The 16,250-nt window shown below is 54.1% G+C and overlaps 1 protein-coding gene across 2 annotated transcripts; it reads right to left on the bottom strand.

The window, feature by feature from the left end:
* Positions 1-8,870: 8,870 nt before the first annotated feature.
* FOXJ1 (forkhead box J1) lies at positions 8,871-15,376 on the bottom strand. 2 transcript variants are annotated; one of them, XM_040081767.2, is made up of 3 exons: positions 15,270-15,376; positions 14,009-14,564; positions 8,871-11,283 (listed from the first exon to the last, which is right to left on the bottom strand). In XM_040081767.2, exons 2-3 carry the CDS (start codon positions 14,504-14,506, stop codon positions 10,483-10,485), a joined length of 1,299 nt encoding a protein of 432 aa, XP_039937701.1. In that variant the 5' UTR covers positions 14,507-14,564; positions 15,270-15,376; the 3' UTR covers positions 8,871-10,482. The 2 variants fall into 2 exon arrangements, with proteins under 2 accessions (XP_039937701.1, XP_039937702.1); XM_040081768.2 differs by having other exon boundaries at positions 14,009-14,528; positions 15,270-15,298.
* Between the last annotated feature and the right edge of the window lie 874 nt (positions 15,377-16,250).

The following is a 16,250-nucleotide window of genomic DNA, read 5'->3' as shown; positions in this document are numbered from 1 at the left end:
TTTGGACTCCGAGATCATCGAGTCCAACCCGTGCCCCAACACCACCCTGTCAAGCAGACCGTGGCACCGAGTGCCACGTCCAGTCTTAAACATCTCCAGGGACATTGACTCCACCACCTCCCCAAGGAGCCTGTTCCACTGTCTATCACAATTTTTGTCAAGAAATTCCTCTTCATCTGCAACCTAAACCTCCCCTGACACAGCTTGAAACTATGTCCTCTCGTCCTGAGCGTGGCACTGTTGCGTAAAATTTTCTTGAGAGGATGTCCTTTGATGTTTGTTCTTTTGTGTACTTTCAAGCCTAATCAACAATAAAGGAGATTTAATCGGTGAAAGACATAACAGCCGACAAGTTCCAAGTGATGTCCAGATGTTAGAAAAACAAATTGCTTATTAGTAGAATCGCCTTGTTAGGGTTTAGGGTTTGACTTTTTAAAATTATCTTAGACTTAGGGGCAGGTTAGCAAAGCTTGGGAAGAGGGATGTACTACTGATAGTGGGCACAAAAAATGCAGAATTTATGGGCCACAAGGGCATTTGGCAGAACACTTAAGATAAGGAAGAAACTTATAAAACCAACTCAGCAACTGGGCTGAATCAGCTCCGACTAACTGTTAATTCCAACAGGGGCAAATACAAGAAACCCACCAACCCCAAAAAAGAGAAAGACTGGGAACACAGACTAATTAGCATAGCAAGCAAGAGAATAATTTCCCAGTAGAAGATAGAATAATAATTATTAAGAACTGTGTAACTTGTAGCAAATTTACACAAGTTTCTTTGTTTGCTAAAATGTATAAATAGTAAAAGGTTTTGATAGTTGTCATGGCTTGATTGTGGAATCCCAATGAGCACCCAGGCTTCTTCAGCTCTGGAATAAATAATTAATCTCTCTTGAGTGTGTCATAATTGGTTTATTGCACTGAGGGTAACAAATGTGATTTTTGTGCACAACAGATGTGGAGGGAGAGTCCAGGGGCTCGAGCTCAGGGAAGTGAAATGATAGAAATGTGTCCTGCACCCACTTTCTACGGAGAAAGGTTATCCCACAGGGGAGTGCCAGGGGTATCACACTCTGCATCCCCCTGAACCACACCAAGCCCAGAGCAGGGAGCTGGTTCTCCAGCACCTGCAGGTTCTCCAGCCCCAGCTCCCGCTGTCCCGTTCCAGTCCGAGGGTCCTGCCACGCACAGGGACCGGTGTGCACCCGTCTGTCTTCCCTTGCCAAAACACCCCAAGCTCCAGAGAGAAGCTCTTTTTTTATTCAACAATGGATTTCACAACCACTCTGTCCTGCTGCCCACGGGTGTCCCCAAGCTCTGGCTCTGTTCTCCCTGTGTGGCTACAACCTCCTGCCTGTGTTTTGTGGAGACACCTGATAAAGGGGATCTTGAGAGCTGAAGAGAGAAGATCCCTGTCCAAGCTCAGCACGCAGCACCTTTCAGGCTTCCCCACACTGAGCTGGTGTGATTGCAAAAGATCTTTCTTCCTGAACAGCAGATCCATCTCTTTCTTCACAGCATTCCGTGCTCTTTCTGCCAGCACTTACCCCTTCATTCAAAGGGCAGCCAGAGCCAAAAGGAACCTCCCTTGGGGAGCAGTTATGTGTGTTTTGACAATAATGCTGTTTATTTCCTGAAAACCCACCAACAAAGCTCCCTGACCCTGTATGCAGCCACAGCTCCTTAGAGCAAAGAGGGATAGATACACCCACCCCACATGCCAGCTGTGTGGGGTGATAAGGAGCGAATAAATGCACAAAAATAAATGCACGGCATTGTGTCAAAACTGCTGGACCCTGTGCAAACGTGAGGTGCAGCACCACATCCAAGAGGAAGCACCAGGAAAAAAAAAACAACAAATGCTCGTGAAACGTAAAGAGTCCAAGGGGTTATCTTGGGCAAAAGGAAAAAGAAAGGGTAGAAATGCCGCAGTTTGAGCACAGCCGGGCTGCCAACCCCCCCGGGTGAGGGCTGGCTGTTTCCCCGGCAGCTCCGGGTCCGCTCCCGCCGCCGCTCCCGCCGCCGCGGGGCCGGGCGCGCTCTCCGCGCCGCGGATGCCGCGGTGCAGCAGCGACTGCCCTGGTGACACAGCAGTGGCCGTGCAGGAATGATGCTGAGTCACCTTCCGAGGCGCAAAGCCTCTTTTTCCACCCCCCCCCCCGCAAGCGGAGAAGGGATTTTCGCTTGTCAGCGCGGGCACTGAAGACGGAAAATTCAGCCGATGCGCCCAAGGATCGCATCCTTGCTGCGGGGTTGGTGTGGTAACGAGAGAGTTAACGAGTCCCTGTTGGTGCGTTTGCTAAACAAAACTGGTTCCGGCGCTCCGAACCCCAAGACGCCGGCTCGGATGGGAGCCCAGCGCCTTCGGGGGGTGGAGGCTGCGGGGTTCGAACAACGGCACCGCTCTGTTGTTCAGCAACGGGAGTTTTCAACCACCACAGGCATGAGGAAGTGGCACCTGCTGGAGGGGACGTGACAGTCACTTCTCTCCTAGGACAAGGTGTTCAGGGCGTTGGCCACCCAAGATGCCACAGGAAAGAGAAGGGAGCCTGATTAGCAGGGGGGAAATTGAAGCAGAGAGGGGTTTTGCTTTGCCTGCTCAGGGCTCGGCAGCGAATTGCTGGATAGACCCAGAAATCCCCCAAATTCCTCTTCCTACTGATTGCCTTCATGGTGGCAAAAGTCGTTGCGCAAAAGGGTGATCTTGACAAGATTTGGAGAATTTCAATTAATAGTAGCTCTTAAAGCAGGAACTTTCTGTCCCCTGCATTGTGCTCACCCCAGGAACAATTCCTGCATTAAAATGCAGTGCTATTTTATAAATAATAATCAAATTATTATTATTATTATTATTATTATTATTATTAATAATAATAATAATAATAATAATAACAATAGCCTGCTTTTGCTTCCCACTGGCAGGGTTAAACCTGCTCGTGCAAGAGTGGGCAGTGAAGAGAGTAGGGTGGGGATGCAACAGGGCAGCAGCATTCCCGAGCCACAGGAGCTGCCTGAGGATGCAGTGATGGCAAAACAAGATTAATGCAGCCAGGAGCCTCCGAAAGGGCTTTGCATTTGATGTGGGAGAGGAGAGAGATCAGAGTATGGAGGAATCAGGATTAACATAAATTTACAAACCTCCCATTCTGGGCTGCAGGGCTATCCTGGACTGTATTCCCCGAAGTGTGACCCACCAGTGCCTCAGGCTGCAGGAACGCTTGGGAACACTGTCGCTGGTGTTCCCTCCTGCCCAGACACAGCCTGTTCTGTCTCCTCTCAAGTCAGCTGAACAGAAAAAATTACCAACCCTCAGCCAAATTAATCTTCAGACAGAAAACCGATAGCTCTGAGCTGTCTGACAAGCCCCCAGTTTTCCTTTCCAGGAGGGGTTATAAGCAGGGAGCCCCTGAAAGAGGGAGTGAGTGTGCACAGACAGGTTATGGGATGCACCCAGGCACGTTCCCTTGGCTGTTACGTGCCCATGAACTTGAAAGGATGAGACAGGAACCAAACCCATCACAGGACTTTGCCTCCTTGGTAACGCCCGAGCCCTTCTGACTTCGCTTTGATGCTGACCTGTGTCCAGAGCACTCACTGGGCCACAGGGATGTGCGCTGCTCCCGGAAAACCGGGTCCATGTGGGACAAGGGCTGGCACTTGTGCTTCAGCAGCTCCCCAGCCATTTCTGTGTGGCCCTGAACAGGGCCATGCCAGCGTTGCTGCTCCAGGGAAGGATGTGGCATGGCTGGAATTACCCTGAAACAGTGCCTAGCAGGGAAATCCCTCAACAGCCCTCCCTGCTCCTTGCAGGAAGGAGCTCAAGGCAGTCAGCCCCTTCAAGGCTGGCCCCAGAAGCCCCCCAAGCCTTCAACTATCGCAGACCCAAGCCGTGCTCTCCTTCCCCCTGGCTTTATTTGCAGAAGGAATTAAGGCCCTGCTGGGAAAACCTCCCCTGTGCTCTGATAACTGCCTGCAGAGCCAGCTCTAAATGGCTTTTTGTAAATGAAAACCCAGGATTAGGAGGTTCCCCTCGTCACTGTTTACCTAGTGCTCTGTGGGGAGCAGGATAGAAACCCTCTGCTCTGGGCAAGCCCCTCAGGCCACCAAGGAGCTGGCACATTTTGGGGACCAGCAAGGTGTCACCCAGCACATGGCAGAGCCTCCCTGGAGCAGGAGGTTCCCAGATGGATTTGGGATGGGTGGGATGTGTGTGCACGTAGCAGGAGCTTTGGTCCAGGGGACAGGGCACTTGCAGGGCACTGTGTTTTGTGAGCTGGGGGCCAGGCTGGGGGACGATGCTCATTTTCTCCCTACGCCACGTTGCTGGGGAAGGCAGGGGGGTGTTTGCCATGCGGGTTGGCGCTGGGCACACATCCCCTACGTGACAGGAACGGGGGAGGCCATGCAGGGTGGCAGCTGCCCTCATCCCCCTCAGGAGTTCACTCAGGGAGGGCAAGGAGCTGCCCAGCGAGGCCATGGGGTCTGCTGAGGGGTGCAGGTCCAACTAGCCCCGTGCAGGGGGGACTGTCCTTGGTCATCCCTGCGTCTGCGGGACAAGGGGGTCCTGCCTCTATTTGCTGCACTCCCAGAGACTGGAGCCACCACAGCCGCCTTGCACACAGCTCCGACCTTTGGATGTTTGCACATTCCTGCCTGTTAATGTGTCTCGTAACCAAAAGCTGCCAGGATGGAGCATTACTCCCCTCAGCACTTGCCAGGCTGCTCCCTCCCGTTCCCCAGCTGAGAATTGGCACTGACTGCGAACCGGGTGGGAGCACGGGCTCTCCAGAGGAGCAAAACCTGATGCCTCTGGCAGGAGCGATGAGCATCCCACCCCTTGACACCAGCGTGCCCCAAATGCTCCCTGAGCTCCTGGGGCAGGCAGCAGTCACCTCTCCCAGCCAGGCATGGGGTAAAGGAGCAACAATTTCGGAGCAGAGCCGCACTTCCCTCTGCTGCCAGGCTGGCACGTTGCCCGCCAGCATGGTGCCAGGCCAAATTCCTTGCGATTTCTAGGTCAACACCCGCCTCTCGTAATGCCCTGAGCCCTTCTGCTGCCCGTGCCAGCCTCCAGCCCAGCAGTGGTCCCTGTGCTCAGGATAGGAGCATCCCAAAGGATCCACACCTGCCGCTGCTCATCCTGGCTGGCCCCATCTGTAACCCCGAATATTTGGCCCTCGTTGCTCTGAACTGGGCCATTCCCCAAATGCCTGGCTCTGCCCACAGCAGCACCCTTAGGGGAGCTGTGTCCAGGGAGTGCACAGCCTGCAGCCTGCCTCTGTTTCCATCCTTTCTGAGGGGTTTAAGAACCATCCCAAGGAGTCAGACACCAAAGGAGTGTGTTTGCTTTGGATTTCTAAAACCATTTTTTCACTGTCACGATGGCAGTGAAAAAAAACCCCACAATCTCAAGACATGGGATGGTCCTAACGCTCCAAACGTGGAAATAAATCACTTGCAAAAACAGCCTTTGTAAAGAAATCCCCGTGGCCCCGGTGCTTGTTTGCAAACGGGCCAAGTTTCGACCTTGGCATGACGTGGTTTCCCAAAGAAGGAGGCGATGCTGGCACTGCTCCGGCAGCTCAGCCCCTCCACTGGGGACTTGGATGTGTCCCCCCATGCCCACAGGGACCCCTGCCCACGGCATGAGCCGGCCTGGAGGAGCGGGAGCCCTGTGGGGCTGCCACCCCCTAGCCGGGCACGCCTGGAGGGGGCGGCGGGGCTGAGGATGAGGAGGAGGAAGGCGCAGCCGAGCGTGTCCGTGTGACGGCTCTTACGCAGGGGCTGTTGCATTGTGGCCGCCGGCACTCCCCCCCCTCCCCGCCGCAGGGCAAGCCCCGGCCTGCCGGGACATTGTGCCAGCCGGGAACAGCCACTGGCAACGGCCACTGACCCGTCCCGGGGCTCCCTGGGGCGCAGAGGGACGTGGGCACCCGAGGGGACTTTTGCTGGGTGCCCTCCTCCGTGCCAGAGGGTGCAGCGCCCCACATGCCGCACAAGAACAGGGCTGCAACAGGTGCAGACGTGCTCCAAAAGTCCTGCCGAGATCATCAGGTTCTGAGCCAGGTCAGCCCTGCCTCAGTTTCCCCATCAAGGTGCTGAGAACCGTCCGGGCTGTGTGAGCGCCACAGGTCCCGCTGGGCTCTGCTGGCAGCGCAAGGTCACTGCTGGAAAAGCAGGACAGGGGCTTTGCCCCGCTCTCGGTTCTCAAAACCACCTCTCCTGCGCCCCTGCAGCCCCGCAGAGAGGTGATTGCATCCAGCCCGATCCCTCCCGGCAAAGTCATCCGAGTCCGGCCGTGGGGCTCAGCACAACCTGTCTGGAGTTTGCTGTGCCACCTCCAGCCCGTCAGGTATAAAACACTAAAATAATCAGCATCAGAGGGCAGGGAGTCCCTGAGCTGCCCCCAAGCCCTGCCTTGTGTGAGTGCCAGGCTGCCCCGCCGCCATCCCCATCCTACCCCCACCAGGGACATGCTGTACCAAGTAGATCTCCCTGACCGAGTGTGGTTCCCAAGAAATTTCACATCCATGTGAACTCCCTGATGCATGTTTGGGAACATGATTTTTCCCAAACTTTGGAGGTTCATTCATTGCTATGCAAGGCAAGCCCGTTCCCTACCCTCCTCCCTCCTGTTTCCCCCTTCTCCCCCCTCGCCACTCCAACCATCCCAGCCCAGGATGTTAAAATGGGCTGAATTTTTTACTATGAGAGGAGAAAAAATTTTTAGAAATCTGGGGATGAAGAGAGAACCCATGAGCTGTGACCTCCTCCAAATTCAAGGCACCAAATCCACACAAGGACAACAAAAGGCAGCGAGATTAGCATTTCCAAACAGAGCAGAGATGGCCCCAATCTTTGAGCTGTTTATTCTAGGGTTGATTTTCAATATTTAGGATGATTAGCAAGTGAAAGCCGGCTGTTGCCAGAATGGCTCCATGCCAGCCCCACACTCAATGGAGGGAAAAGAAAGACACGGCAAGAAAAGGACAGAAAAGAAGGGCTTATGTGTATATTTTTTTTTCTCCCTCTGTGAACGGGAGATTGGTTTGAGGTGTCAATGTTTGCCCATCAGGGAGGGATGATGGATGAGGGGACGGCTGGGGAAATAACAGAAATAAATAATAAAGGAATAATTGCCATGTGCTTAATAACCGGCTGGGGAAGGACCTCACTAGGGCAGCGAGCTGAGCCTGCAGAGAGCATTTGGAGCTGAGTTCTTCCCAGACCCTCTTTGGTGGGCGCTGGCGGATGCCCCAAAACGCAACCAGCCCTGATCTGGAGCGCTCTGGGCTCGCCGCTCCTATGTGACAACCCCCGCACAATGTCGCACAGTGTCACACGGGGGACACTGCCAGAGCGGCGTCCCCAGCCCGTCACTGTCCCTGTGCCGGGCGAGCCGGGGCAGCCCGCGGGGCTGGAGCGGCCCCAACCCCGGCTGCAACCCCGGCAAGCCCGGGCAGGTCGGCGGCTGCCGGGTCCTGACCTCCGTGCTGGCACCGAGCTTCGCCCCGGGCACAGCCGCGCTCCGTGACCCGCGCACATGGGGAGCGACGCCACCACCCAGAGCACCCCCAGCTCCTGCACCTCCTGGCTGCCGCTGCAAAAAGCACCACCAAAAGCACCACCCGCTCCGAACCATCCCGCTGAAAGAAAGGAAAATTCACGTCCAAGTCGGTTTGGTCGCTTTCAGCCGCTGAACAAAACGGGGTTGTTTCAGTCCTCGCCTGGTGCCTCCTTTATATTCGCCCTTTCTCACTTTAAACCCCTCGACTGGCTCCGGCAGGCTGGAATATTTTTTCCTGGCAAGGTTGGTTTTTTTGCAGTCCCCTGGCAGGGTGGGGATGCTGGAGCCTTCTCTTTTCCAGGGGCTTTGAAAACAGTACTACGTGTTTGTGCCTGGCAGAACAAATTAGAAGTGGTCTGAGGGGCAGGGGAAGTGCCAGCTTTTTGCAGTCCTGAAGTGCCACCAGTATTGGAGGGGAAGAAGGGAGCAGCTCTTCCAGCGCTTCCAACAAGGAGCTGAGAGGAGGAGAAGCCAGGACAAGGAATTCCTTAATGCCTTCTGGTATTCATGGCCCCCAACATCCCAAAGCTGAAAGGAAAGCCCGGATCTGCCTCTAAATTCCCCCCCTCAGAGACATCAAAGTCCCCCGGGGATAACCCTACCTTTTCCCAAGGTCAGCATCCTGCCTTCCCAGCACAAAGCACGCACAGACCGAGGCAAATGTCTGTCCTGAGCCCAGGCCTTGTTTTGGTTTGAGATGGGCTGGATGGGGAGCAGCTGTGGCAGCTCTGGGACTGGCTGCTGGAGTGCCTGGTGCTGAGGGGATCCAGCAGATCGCTGGGGAGCTGATCAGGTGCTCCCCATGGCTGTGTCCTCAGGGCAGCAGGGATGGGATGGGCAGGAGGGGGTGCACCACCAAGCTGGAGGAGCCCCACGCAGGGTCTGGAGAAGGATCTCTGTGCAGCTCCTCTCCCCACCCTGTACCCAAAAGGGCTCTGAAACCACTTGGGCATCCTGGAGCATCTGCAGGGCCAGGTGGACACGTGGCACAAGCAGAGGGACCTGTCAGCCCCAGGAGCTCCCTGCAGGGCCAGGGAAGGCTATTCCCAGGGTTGGAGCAGCCCCCAGAGCTCAGGACACTAGGCATGGCCAACCTGGTGTCACATAGGTGGTGTGTAGCCATTGTCTCAGTGAGGCTGGTTCATGCCTCTGTTTCCCCACAGGGAATCTGCACGATTTTGCAGGTGGGTGAGGGAGAGCTCCTGTGTCCTGAGACTGGTTTTACTAGAAGGGGAAAGGAAATGAGGAGACAAAAGGGTTTTTTTCTTCTCCATTTTTTTTTCTTTATTATTATTTTTTTTAATTTGTAAATATTTTGCATGAAAAAAAGTTAAATTGCACAAGTATCTCTGTAGTTCTCCAACATAATCCCCAAAGCAGGAAAACAGAAGAACAGCAAATAAGAAGAAACATTGTCAATACAAACAGCTACACAGACCCCAAAGCCTCTCCTAAGTGCTTTTGTAACCAAAACAGAATCTAATTACAATCTTCCATTTCTTTTGCCAAGTCTAAGACACACAACTAAAATTCCAGCTTCTACTTGCTTCTACCTAATGGCTGCTCTGCCTCTCTCAGCCTACAGCAAGCAGAGGCAAAGAATCTGGTTCTTGAGAGCTTCAAGTCAGGTTTCAGCAGAGTTTGGCTCTGCTCCCAAAATATTTCCAAGTTACCTTGCACCGACCCCGCCATGCTCTCGCTGCACACCGGGCTGAAGGGCCAAAGCTCCTTTGTGTGGATCCTGACACCTCTCCTAGCTGGATGGGACTTCATTTCCACTGCTGTCCCCAGAGCCTGTGGCATGCACAGTTTTTGGCCTGAGCTCCTGCATGGAGCCTGAACGTGGATTTCTTTCCTCCTCAGTCCCACCTGGGAGCGTTCAGTGTGGAGCGGCTCCATCACCACCACAGGGCCAGGCCATGGGGTTTTCCTTGCACTCGGAGCCTGATGGAAGAGCTGGAGAAGTGAAGAGCAACGGTCGGGGACCAAAAAAGCAGAGAGGGGCTATGTCAGTGGGTGAAAGAGAGGGTCCATGGTGCTCCAGACCCTTTGGCAACTGCAGCAAGGGTTTTGGGTACAAAAAATACAAAAGCCGGTTTGGGGAGCATCCCTGTCCTTGCTGCTCCTCTCCTGCCAGGGCCAACTCCTGGATTCTTCACAAAACCTGTTGGTGCAGGAGTCCTCCCTTGTGTGGTCTTGTTTGACAGAACAAAGAACAAAAAACCTTTAAACAGTGAAAATATAAAACAACTCTCACACTGCATTTCCAGTCTTCCCCTCCCCACCCTTAAGAAATTCTAGTGCTAAAAAATATAGCTTTCTTTGAATATATAATATATAATAGATTATATAAAAACATCTAAAGAGGCACACTTGCTGAGTTTATAAACCTTTTCTTCTTCCCTAGGCACAAGTCAGCTGGGATGTTGAACTTGGAGAATCCAGAAGGGACCTGTATTTTCTTACCAGCTAATTATCACACTGTACCTACCAACTGCACTGAGACAGAAAAAGGAAAGACAGAGAGAAACAGAGAGAAACAGAGAGAAACAGGTGTGGAAATTGCACTTCAGTCTATCAATCCTAAGCCACCAGGAATCTCATGTCTTAGATGGGATTTCACAGGTAATTTTAACCCTGATGCAGAAGAACCCATCATAATTCACATTTCTTATTTTAAAGTAAAATGTAAAAAAATAAGTAGTGTTAACTTTCTTCTCTTGAGAAAACTAGAAACTTCTGAGGTGTCGTTTGAAGACACAGCAGGCAGTTCCTGGGGTGGTGGGTTTTTTTCCCCTGGTGTTTCTGGGAATAACCTCAGGGAATAACCTCTGGGAATTAGTCACCATGGGCACCTCTAGGAAATCTTGTCCCTTGTAGGTCCCAGCTTGGGGAGAGCATCCTACAAAAGTCTTACAAGAGACGTGCCAGACTGCTCAGGTTGATGACATCTGCCAGCAAAGAGGCATCGATGTCTTCAAACACCTGGTCAATGTTGACACAGTTGGAGAGGTAATCACTTGTCCCTTCATCCCAGGGGTGCTCCAAGAAAGTTGTGGCCATGAGGGTTTCGTTAAAGTCCAGGCTGTACTGGTTGGATTCGGTGACCACTTGTTCCTGCCCCTGGGGACACTCCACGTGCTGCCCTTGTCCTGCCCAGTCCAGGTCGCATGTGACAGGGTTGATGGAAGGTGGGAGCTCCATATCCACCAGAGTGGAGGAGTCTCCGTTGAGGTTGGTGTTAAAGACAGTTTCCCAGTCAAAGACGCCTTTCAGCGATCCCAGCTCAGTCTGCTCCTCCTGGGTCATCAGCGCCGAGCTGGGAAGCCGGGACGCCTTGGCCGTGGGCAGGGGCGAGGGCTGCTTGTGCTTCTGCCCCGCTTTGGTGCCCACCGTGTTCCAGCTCTGGCTGCTGGTGGTTTCCTCGAACTCTTTGAGCAGCTGCTGCGATGCCACGCTGGCCTCGAGGACACTGTTGGAGCTACAGGAGGACGCGGCTGGGCTGACCACGTGCCGTGCTTCTTTCTGGGCTCTCCCGGAGAAGGCCGGGTGGATCTGCACTGGAGACATCCTCCGCTTTTTGTAAGTCCCGTACTTGAGCCGGTTGGCATAGTAGGGGTCCAGCTTCCAAAACCCGCCTTTCCCTGGCTCGTCTTTCTCCCGAGGCACCTTGATGAAGGACTTGTTCAAGGAGAGGTTGTGCCGGATGGAGTTCTGGAGCCAAAAGAGAAAGAAACCAAGGCTGAATGCTTGTCTGCTGCTGCGGGACCTACCTGCCTGGGTAGGCTGGTGGAGGTTTTCAGCAAGGACCTTTGGGAAAACAAAGCAGAACTGGCAACATCCAGACATCCAAGGCTATACCTTCAGCAGAAAGCCCCTCAAACTCCTGAGCTTTCCCCCCTCAGTCTCCAGCAGTTTTCCTGCCTCCTGTCTCATCCAGCCAAAGGTGGCAGGAGCCAAGGGGTTCAAGCTAGGACTTGCCACCCAATAGGAACCCTCTGGGCAGCTCTCCTTGGCTGGAAATTGGAGCCTTGGGGCGTTGGATCATGCAGAGTGCTGGGAGAGACTGGCTTGAATGGCTCTAGGCATGGAGCTAGGCTGGAGGAGGTTGGAACCTCCTTTGTGCCAGGGAGGAAGAGGTGGGTCTCTGTACCCATGTGGCCATGGCCCCTTTAAAAGGGGCAACACATGGCAGCACTGTGTGGGGATGGCAGTCAGGGCCCTGCTGGCATCCCCCAGTTCAACTGAGACTATTGTTAGTGTTGAGAGGAAAATATTTGGACAAAACCTAGGCACCATGCCTTCCCCCAGCCAGGCTGGCACAAATCAGACAGCAGAACAGGGAGAGACACGTGAGCTCTTCCACCTTGTGTGTCCCCAGAGGTGCCTCCTGGCCCAGGGAAGCTCAGTGTGAAATCACTGCACCTTCATCAGCCACCACTCAAATAAGATGAGGGGAAAAAAAAAAAAAGGTGGGGAAGGAAGAAAAGGAGGAGTTTCTGCTCCCGTCGAGCTGTTCTGAAACGCAGAATGTGCCTGGAGTGATGTGAATAATCAGAAAGGAAACTCAGTTTTTGGGTAAATAACCCAGCGTTGGATTCCACAAAGCCGGGACTGTACTAAGAGATTGGATATGGTAGAGGTGGGTTTTTTTTTTTTTAATGTTGCCTGGATATCTTTATGCTTATTCACCCATAATCCGTAGTGCCGAATAGGAAAAACAAGGCTCAATTGCTTAGAGCTGTTGAAAAACATGCGCACACACTCACACACACACACACACACACAACAAAACCCTCCTCTGGGCTGAAGCTCCTTGGGTTTGTTGGCTCCTCTCCAAAGCACTCAGCTCCCACAGGAATATATCCATCTCCCCCTCTGACTATGGGTGGCATGACCTTTCCAGGCTGTCTTCACGTACGGGAATCAGGATAGGGGATGAGAACACAGCCTCAGCAAGAAAGAGAAGGGGAAAAAAAAAAAAAAGAGAGAGAAAGGAAGGGGAAAAAAAGTAAAAAGAAACAAAAGATTTTTTAAAAAAGGAAGAGAAAAAAAAAAAATAGAAGAAAGAAGAAGCAGGAACACAAATATTCCCCCACACAGTCCAAGCTGTGGTAACTCCAGTTTTACTGCGTAATGAAATTTTACAAGGATCAGAGACTTGAAAGCTGAATTCTCTGCTGCCCATCTCTCCTCCCCATCCCAAACTTCCCTCAGCCCAGGCTGAATTATTACTCAGCCAGTCAACATATTTATCATTCCTGCCTGCAACGGTCCAGGGTACCCCCTGCATCTCTGCAGAGAGGGATTGAAAACCTTCTTTCTTTTTTTTAATGAACACATTTAATTAAAAACGTTGTGAATGCCCAGCCATGAAGTGTGCAGGAGAAAATCAACCCGCTGGCATCCAGCTCCTGCTTCCAAATCGCTTTCATGGGACCCCTGAGTGTAAGAGGGGGACCAGGAAAAGTTCCATTCCCTGTGATGGGCTTCAAGAGCCACTGGAGACCCACCTGCCTGGAGCTTTGGTGGGCAATGCCTGGGCTTTGCAGTGGGGTTCTCCAGCCCTGCTTGGATGGGCACTGCCATTGGGATTAGTGACGCACTGTAGATTTGGGATGGTAATAACCCCAGTGGAGGGATGAGCCCCCCTGGCCCTCCAGCCCTGCCATATCCCAGAAAACCTCATGTGCCAGAGGGTCTCCTCGTGTGACAGTGGAGGGCAGCCAGCCAAGGTAGCTGGGAAAAGCCCCTGGGCTTCAGGCTGTCCCCAAAGCTGGTGAGCTGGGGGCTGTCCCCTCCCCACTGGGGAGATGTTCATGCTAGCTGGGGACAGCAGCCCGAGTTAACACTACTCTTGGGCTTCCCTCTGCAGGTTATACCAGCTCATCCCAGGGATGGAGCCTCCTGGGCCTGTCCCTGAGGCCAGGAGCCCAGTACTCTGCCCTGCTTGGAAAGCAGCAGCATTTCTGCTCAGACCTCCCCAGTGAGAGACTTGTCCAACAAGTGGCATCTCCATCCTTCTCCCATGCCTGGTTTTCAGCGCCCAGGGGCACTCGGCCTGGCAACTCCTCCATGTGTGCTCAGCCCCAAGGGACTCAGGGCCCCATGAGAACTCCAGGAATATCGGGACCGAGAGGCCTTTGCCCTGAAGCCCAGAGGAGTCTCAGGTGCAAGGGGCCCAACGGATACTCCCCTGTTCCCAAAATGGTCCTGGGCTCTCCCCCAGAATGGCTCCTTCCCTCTGCCACCCCTGTGGCCGTGGCATTTGTGCTTGGCCAAGTTCTTTCCCATTCCAGCCCTGCCTCAGAGGCTGCTGGTGTCACTCCTTTCCCAGTGGGATCCAGCATCCCTGCAGGATCTTGTCTTGCAGGGTGGAGGCTGTGGAAAGCCCTGCTCAGCCCTGCAGAGAGAGGGGCCAAGGCTCCACGTGTCCTACCTGCCAGGTGGGATCAGCGTGTCGGAAGTAGCAGAAGTTGTCAGTAATCCACTTGTAGATGGCAGAGAGGGTGATCTTGGGTTTATTGCTGGCTTCCATGGCCATGCAGATGAGGGTGGCGTAGGAGTAGGGTGGCTTGACGTGAGGGTTGGTCTTGTAGTCGATGTCCCCCGCGAGATGAGGGGGCACAGCCACGTCGTGGTGCGTGGTGGAGGAGGTGGAGGAGGAGACGGGCGTGCAGGGAGTGTGGCGTGTGCCCTTGCAGGCCGGGTCAGCGGCCAGGGGCGAGCACGGGGACTCAAAATCAACCAGGCTGAACAGGCTCTCGCTCATCGTGTAACAATCCTGCGGGTCTGAGCCACAGTACAGCTGAGGCAGGCCAGTCTGGGCCACCGTGAAGTCCCTCAGCCACATGAGGTCCGGCAGGCTGTCATCCAGGTCTTCCTCCACGCACTTCAATTTGCCCTTGGCTTTCAACGCTCGGCTCGGCCACGCCATGTCTCCCTCGGTGCTTCCCGAGCTGCACGTGAAGGGGAGAGAAGGGATGGGGCAGATCCTGCAATAACGACAGGGACAGGGGTGAGGTTCCCCAAGGTGCGGTCTCTCTCTGACAGCCAGGCAGGGCCAGCCCTGGGTGCTCCTGGAGCTGTTGGGTGGTGTTCCTGGTGTGCTGTGTGAGGGACCTGCAATGCCTGCCCCGAGGGGGTTTAACACCCTTGAACCTCGGGAAAATTCCCTCAAACTCCTGCACCTCAGTATCACCCACGGACCTCTCTGAACAAAGAATTTAAAATAAATCAACAAAACAAAACCCCTCAAACAACCAAAATCCAGCCCTGCCATCCCACAGAGTGAGGTTATTTCTTGGGAATGCGCATCTCTAGATACCTGGTACTCCCAGGACTAACTTTCAGAATTCCACACCAGGACAAAATACTTTTAAGTTTCCCCCCTCGTAGGCAATTTCTCTCGGTTTGATGCTATTTCTGCTTTTATCTTCCCATGGTACCCAGAAACAACTCAGGGGTGGGTTGGGGGAACAGGCGGGGTCCCACCCCAAGCACTCCCTCAGTCAGAGCAAGCCGGCAGCTTCAGACTTTGGGGAGTCCCGTGTCAGGGATGTGGATGTAAACCCGAAATCTCGAGCATTTGGGCCAGGAAAGAGCGCCGGGAGGGCGCATAACCAGAGCAGACCCTCCGCCCCCAACGGCGGCTTCGGCCGCGCTGCCCTTCCCGCCCCGACCCCGCCGCATCCCCTTACCCCGTCCCGCTGTCGCCACCCGACAGGCAAAGTTCACGACAGGGCAAGAAGCTTCTGGAAAAACTGGAGACGGAAACTGGAAAAACCGCCCAAAAAACCCAACAAAACCAAACCGGGGGAAAAAAAAAAAAAAAAAAAAGGGAGGGGGAAGAAAAAAAAAAAAAAGAGAAGGGGAAAAAGAACCCCCGTGGGTGTCGGGGTAGCCCGTGCCGGCCGCTGCGGTGTGCCCGGGCCGGGCCGTGCCCGCCGAGCGCCGTGAGCCGCGGCCGCCCCGGTGCGGGGTTAAGTAGCGGCTCCGGGAGGCTTCGCGCGTTACCGCGGCGACGCCACGCCCCGTAAACATCGTCCGGGCACGCCATTGGTCCGCGCGTTGCCATGGGGACCGGGGGCGGGACCCCGCGGGGCGGGCGGAGCGCAGCCCCGGGGAGAGGAGGGGGCTCCGGGGGAACCCGATGGCGGCGGTGGCACCTGCGGGGAGAGGGGGGAAAGCTGGGAGGGGCTTCTGCCACGGGCCTGTGGTGAGAGGGAAAAGGGGAATGGCTTCAAACCGAAAGAGAGTCGGTTGGGACTAGATGATAAGGAAAAAAAATTATTGTTTAGGATTATAAGGAAAAAAGTTATTGTTTAGGATTGTAAGGGGAGATAAAAATGTTGTTTAGGATTGTAAGGAAAAAAAATTATTGTGAGGGTGGTGGAAGAAGTTGCTCAGAGAAGCTGTGGATGTCCCATCCCTGCAATAGTTCAAGGCCAGGTTGGAAGGAGCTTGGAGCAACCTGAGGTAGTGGAAGGTGTCCTTGCCCGTGGTGTGAGGTGGGGTGGAACTGGGTGATCTTTAATGGCCTTTCCAATCCAAGCCATTCGTGATTCTGTGAAAACCTGTGTCCTGCCCCTCCAGGGGCTGCCCCAGTGCTTTTCCTCCTACCTGTGCCCCCATCCCATTTCTTGCTCCTGATGCACCCACTGTGATGGGGGCAAAGGTGA

The sequence above is a fragment of the Hirundo rustica genome, chromosome 18 (assembly GCF_015227805.2).
Source record: "Hirundo rustica isolate bHirRus1 chromosome 18, bHirRus1.pri.v3, whole genome shotgun sequence".
Classification (NCBI taxonomy): Eukaryota; Metazoa; Chordata; class Aves; order Passeriformes; family Hirundinidae; genus Hirundo; species Hirundo rustica.
This window is presented reverse-complemented; position numbering and strand designations above follow the sequence as displayed.

Excerpts from the sequence above, each read along its gene's own strand:
- FOXJ1 (XM_040081767.2), bottom strand. The coding sequence starts at position 14,506 with ATGGCGTGGCCGAGCCGAGCGTTGAAAGCCAAGGGCAAATTGAAGTGC. Across the intron at positions 11,284-14,008 it reads ACGCTGATCCCACCTGGCAG|AACTCCATCCGGCACAACCT; the intron begins GTAGGACACGTG and ends TTTTGGCTCCAG.